Source organism: Amphiprion ocellaris, chromosome 6 (assembly GCF_022539595.1).
Source record: "Amphiprion ocellaris isolate individual 3 ecotype Okinawa chromosome 6, ASM2253959v1, whole genome shotgun sequence".
Taxonomy (NCBI): Eukaryota; Metazoa; Chordata; class Actinopteri; family Pomacentridae; genus Amphiprion; species Amphiprion ocellaris.
Genome location: NC_072771.1, coordinates 22,680,552 through 22,686,690, shown reverse-complemented (window position 1 = coordinate 22,686,690; position 6,139 = coordinate 22,680,552). Strand labels below are relative to the sequence as shown.

General features: G+C 40.5%; 1 protein-coding gene across 1 annotated transcript; it reads left to right on the top strand.

The window, feature by feature from the left end:
* The first annotated feature begins 223 nt into the window (after positions 1 to 223).
* On the top strand, positions 224 to 2,219 carry LOC111562508 (cytochrome c oxidase subunit 7C, mitochondrial). Its single transcript, XM_023261076.3, has 3 exons — positions 224 to 386; positions 1,552 to 1,699; positions 2,121 to 2,219. Exons 1-2 carry the CDS (start codon positions 312 to 314, stop codon positions 1,666 to 1,668), a joined length of 192 nt encoding a protein of 63 aa, XP_023116844.1. The 5' UTR covers positions 224 to 311; the 3' UTR covers positions 1,669 to 1,699; positions 2,121 to 2,219.
* The last annotated feature ends 3,920 nt before the right edge of the window (positions 2,220 to 6,139 follow it).

Sequence of the window (6,139 nt, the reverse complement as noted above, 5' to 3'; positions counted from 1 at the left end):
CTTACTATAGAGTATACAACAGAATAGAAATATGTCTAAGCTATTTTAGGGCAGGAAATGATTCTTTTCAGGCATAAAATAAAAATATGCAACTCCAACACACTGAGGTGAGGTTTAATCAATGATTGAAAATAGACCTTAAGGAAAACATTGCCTGGAATCGCTTGTAATATATTTGAACTACATGTCCCATAGGATATAGCCTCATTTCTATTTCCCACAAACCTTTGCGCCGTCATACCGCTCTCAGTAACCAGAAGGTCGCACTTAGCAGCGTTGTACTGGAACAGAGAAGAAACTAGACTGCAGTCATGCTGGGACAAGCTGTGAGGCGATTCACAACGTCTGCCGTTCGTTCTTCACACTATGCTGAAGGACCAGGAAAGGTGAGATTAAATCCTTGAAACGATATTGCCATTTTAAATGTGCTTTTTACTACGCGGCCTTGTCTGTACACACAGCCCGACGTTAGCTAACGCTACTTGGAGGTCATGTCCGGCATTTGACAAGAGCGTGATTGTAAAGCCAGTAAAGTTAGCAGCACAGACAGGAACACGTCTTTCTTTCTTCTTAAGGTCACAAAACATTGAAATTTACGGACAGACGTGTAGCAGCAAGCCCAGAATTGTTGACAGACAGTTAGCCTGTGAATTAGCATTAGCTTAGCTAGCAAACGATAAGCAATACTGTCAGGGCTACTTGCTAGTTAGCAAACTACTTTAAATGCCCACTTAAGCATTTTAAAGGTATCTAACTCGTTGGCATACACTTAATAAGATTCAGGTGTGTTGCTAAGACAGCATTATATCTACAAATTCTTACAGTAACGGTAATCCTATTTCCTGAACGGACTGTACTACTAGCTAACTGCTGTCATTTAAGGTCAGAGCTGTAACCAAAACCAAAGAGAACCAGGAAACAATTTTATGACTTAAACTAGCTGTATCCGTTAGTTCAGTACTTCTGGTAACGAAATCAGTCATGTGTGAATATCTTGTTCAAATTTATTTGTATACTGCAGTTTGCTTCCGCTACAGTGACTCATTAAACAATGTTTGTCTTCGCAGTAGCATCTTCAGATTTAATTATTACAGGTGGACACTGATAGCGTCAAAATAGACTTGTCAGTTCATTTTTCGTGTGTGTTGTTGTTCACCATGTTGAGAAAGACCTATGCTTATTTGGAATTCTGCAATGTGATCCTTACTCTAATGTAAATATATTTTCGCATGTAAACTGTGGGGCAAGATTAATGTCGCACAAGTCATTGTAGGGGTGGCTTCTTTTCACAAAAACAAACAGATATTAAGATGGTCTATTGCATTTTTAGGTTAGCAGGCAATACCTGAGCGTTTAGTGAGATTTTACCTTTCCTGTTGTAAACTTGTAGCTGCTATGTAATGTTTAGATATACAATGACAATCTTTATACAAACGGCAAATGCTTCCTCTATTGCTGTTCAGCAATTAAGGTTTTCTCCAGATTTCATTAGAATTGCATTCATTTCTTAGCGATACAATGCATCATAACAGTCCTGCTTTTTTCTTCCAGAACCTGCCATTTTCTGTGGAAAACAAGTGGCGTCTGCTGGGCATGATGGTTCTGTTCTTCGGCAGTGGCTTTGCATTCCCCTTCATTGTCGTCAGACATCAGATCCTGAAGAAGTGAAACAGTCCAGTTCTGTTCCACAGCCTTCAAGGTAATTATACTTGCCATTTTTATCCAATATGTTTACTTTCATTAAAATGTCAAGGTGATGTGGCATTTATTCATATGAGCCTTCATTTGTAAAGTGACCTCAGACAATTGCAGTCCACCCGATCCCCTCTTTAGCCTTTTTCTCTGTGCTATATCTGAAATAAATTACCTGTATGTCTGAGAGTGACAGTAACAAATGTCACGTGGGCTCATATTGCTGCTCTTTTGTGTAGATAAGCCTGCACTTTAGCAAGTTAATGTGACAGTCTATTGTAGACATTGATGTGTATCAGGTTGGGGCAGGTCAGAGTTGCTGTCACACTTATCGTCACTGGTGTTTACTCAGAAATTGCTTTTCTGACAACAGATGTATGCAAGTCATCTTATCACTTTCTGCCCTTTTTTTCTTGTTTCTCCTGCAGGTTGTCAGCTGGATCATATTTATCCATCAGCGTTCTACCTGTGTAGAAGAATGGGAACCTCTTCATTTTCTTTGTAAATAAAATCTCCTAAAATATGAACCAGCCTGCTAGTAATTTTTACACTGCTATTAAATCAAAAGCCATCTTGTGTACATTATAAAAAGCGAAGGTATTGCAAATCGTTTACAACGATTCCATTTATAGTGTGGTCAATGTGACTCAAATCGCACTTTGTTTTAGTAGTTATTAGGTCTAAATTTTGAATAATAAACATACTCCTACTAAATGAAGCAGAAAAGGACCTTTTTATAAAACCAAACTTTTCAAGGATTTAATTGTTGGCTGTACATCGCTTGCACTGTTAAATGTGATTGGCCTTAAGCCACATGCCTGCACTAAGCAGCAGTGCTCCTGCATTGTAAAATACTGCTGCCTTATTTAAGTACATCCCCAAAGATTCATAAAATGTGGATATATGATTGGTCTAAAGACAACATGTTTTAAAAGATAATAAACCTATAACTTTGTAATTTTACACCCTTTGTTACCAGTACCTGAAGCAAATGAATAAAGTGGGAAATTGAAAATTCGGTGTGAGAGGGCTTGCGGTGCAGACACCAGTCCTGCTCTTCTGATAGCTATTGTTGCCCCACTCTATAGCTCAGCTCTTTGGCTGAACTCTACTGAATAACCTTTTTCAGTTCAATTAACCCTGTGCTTGTGGCTATAATTATCCAAGGACAAAGTATTAAAAAGGGTGGTGTGGCTGCTCAGTCATTGAGGGGGAGTAATGTAAAAGTTAAGAGGTTTTCCATACACCTCTTTTCAGGTCTGCCTCATGCCTGGAGTCATTTTTAGAAATCAGCTAAGGTTAGTTTTTCATTTGCTCGTGCTGTGTAGCAAAGAAGTGCCTTGGTTGGCCTAAAGACATCAGGAAACACATAGAGGGAGAAGCTGTAACAATGAGAAACAACCTGTCCCAAACCCTCTGTAATCTCCTTTTCCTGATTTTCACACACAACTCATAACAACGTGTAAACCTGTCAGGTGCTTTTTTGTACCCTTGCATTGATAATGATGTTATGCTGTGTAAGCCTCTGGGCTTCCCAGACATCGTAGCATTCAGGTCGTGCAGCTGTTCCTAGATGATGAAGTTATCAGACATTTAATGGGGTCAACAAGTGGGGGCCGATATTTCATTGTTGTATTTTTGGCATTTACAGGTTGACCTTTGTTTGTAGCTCAAGGATAGAGAGACTTTCCTTGTGTCTTCTTGACATATAAATCTGGCACAGCACACTAAGCTGTGCACACAAGCGCTACACACACACAAAGTGAGTTAATGCAGCCCAAGACAGGTCAGCTGGAGTGTTGCTTGTCATTGTCATTCTGCTCAATAACGACTCAAAATCTTCTCTGTTTGCCAATTAAAATGTTCAGTCCATCTCAGCTTCTAACAATAATCCGTTCTCAGAATGGTCCTTATTAATAAAGCACGATGATTAAGTGTGTAAGCCCGCTAATTGATGTCCTTCAGCTGCTGACATGAGCCGTACTTCATGTTGACTCTTTTTGAGTGCATCTCAAAGATCGCTCTGCTCTGTTCACAGAAGAATGAGCTTTCAAGTGCCATTAGAGACATACAAGCCTCACCGGAGTAACACTCCATCCAGAGTCTGTCTTTTGAGCATCAAACACTCTAAGCTTGCAAAAAGTCAGCTTCATCATTCCTTGCAACCGGCAAGTCAATAAAATGACTGCAGTAAGTGATGGGTGCCTATTTTTGTCTTTTAAAAGCAAATCATTTTGTCCAGTAGGTTACTTTGATTTGATTTTGATACAGCAGAAAACATTTGAAAAGCTCAATTTTTGTGCTCTGGACTGACAGTATGGCACTGATTGAACTGAACTGCTGGCAGCTAATTAAAATTTTACAAATGGTTCACTTTGGTGATACGGAACATCCCAGCACTCAGAGTGCTAATTTGGGAATGTCCCCAACATTTGGACCCTTTTGCAGAAAACAGAGATTATAAAGAGATATGCATTTGCTCCCACTGAGAGTACAAATTTAGACTGGCACTGACACTTAAAGCTCTTGGGTCCGGGAGGAGTGTCACATTATCTGGGTATCCAAGAGTGAAAAACATGCACCAAGCAGCGAGGTCCTTTCTTTATATAGTTATAAATGATCTGTTCTCTGCCATTATGCACTCTTACTGGAGCTTTTAAGGATCCTCGCTGATGCCAGACTCCAACAGCGAGGACCAATTAGACACAATGTTATCTGGACAAGGACCAAGCTGCAGTGCAGTGCTGGCGACTTATGAAAAGTAAATAAGGGTGTGCTGGCACAAGGCACATTGCAGGAGGGGTCCTTTCCACAGTAGTCGACATCACACATTTTAGATGGGCTTGCCATATCTCCGCTGCGTGGCACTTTGAGTGGTTGCAGGAGGGAATTGGGTGGGGGGAGACAGAAAAAGAATATATTACAGGCGGATTACGTACCCAGCATGCCAAGTCTCTCGCAGGAGTTTGTCATGCTGCATTTAGTATGGAAGTGTGGGGGAAAATGAAAGAGAGAGGGAGTGTTGCTGTGTGTGTCAGGCTTTTTTTTTCTTTCTTAGACAGGGTTTGCCAGAGTTTACGCCTTCATTATAGCCAATATCTGGTAAATTCATTATTGTAGTTGTCTTTTAATGCTTTACATTCCCTGGCGTACATTCACTAATTAAAACAAAGTGTAGTCATTACAGATCAAGTCCATTCTAGCTTATCACCATTCAGTGATTGCTTAGCATCATGTCTGCTAATAGCATGAACAGGTCACTTGCAATTTATGTACAGCAAACAGCTAGAAAGGTGAAAGCTTTTTGTGTAAATACAGTGCAGTCACAGTTACGGCTCCCCAGCTTTTTATTTTCTCTTTTATCCAACAAACTAATATAGCTTTATGTGTTCCTGCAGATATGTAAATCACCTTATTTGCAGTATTTGTAGCCATTCATTGCAGCCTCTGTAGACTTTCTGCATCTCACGTGTGGAATCTAATTATAGACTCATTTGCACTTCAGAGGAGAAGATAGTGGGCTTAGCTTGGTGTAAAGCATGCACAGGCATCTAATAAAAAGACCCAATGTTTTATTGAATCCCCTCAGTAACAGTCACATTTCACATCCAGCCGCAGTATTATAGTCAAACAATTACATTTGTTACTTGGTGCGAGCAGACTCAATAGTGATTGACGGTTATATAAACATTTACTTACTGTGAATGAGTGTGGGTGCCTGACAAATACTCTACAGGCTAAATTACCCCTCTGGGTGAGTCGGATGAGCTCTAATCAGCACTAACAAACATCTTGCATCACAGCAATTCACAGCACCACCAATCACTCCATTGCATGCAATATTAGGGATGTTCTCAATGTGGCCCACCCATCATATCACCGTGACGACAATAAGAAGTGAAAGCAGCTGTCTCCAGTCGCTGAGCAACACCCTGACACTGCACCGTCAGTCAATAAAGTTTCAAGGACACGGTGAACTCCCAAGTTTTTCTGCTAAGCCCGTCCTCTTTCCCCTACCTTCACTGTTTACTACACTTTACCTCAAAGATGCTGACTTGTGGAGAAGCACGGAACTGTCAGTGCAGGAAGATGAAGTGCACATGCACCTCCCACTTCGTCAGAGTGGGGCTCTACTGCCTCAGCTAGGAACTCTACACAATTAGTCTAGAACCTCCAGGGAATGGCTGTTCATAGGAGATGAATGCTCTCTAGATACAGAGTCAGCTCGTATACGTGTGTCTTTTTTTTGTATGTCACAGGGGGAAGAGGAAAGAGATGTAAACATTAGGTGTTAATTAAGAAGCAGGCTCTGATAAAGGTAGGGGGGAAAAAAATGAAAAAATATCCAAAGCGTCGCATCAGAAAGATGCATTATTTGTACAGGATGTGTTGCAGCCTTTATGTTCATTCATGTTGCAGATCTGATTCATGCACTCAACCATCTAAA

Coding starts and splice junctions, on each gene's coding strand:
- LOC111562508 (XM_023261076.3), top strand. CDS start 312: ATGCTGGGACAAGCTGTGAGGCGATTCACAACGTCTGCCGTTCGTTCT. Junction 387..1,551: donor ATGCTGAAGGACCAGGAAAG/GTGAGATTAAAT, acceptor TTTTTCTTCCAG/AACCTGCCATTTTCTGTGGA.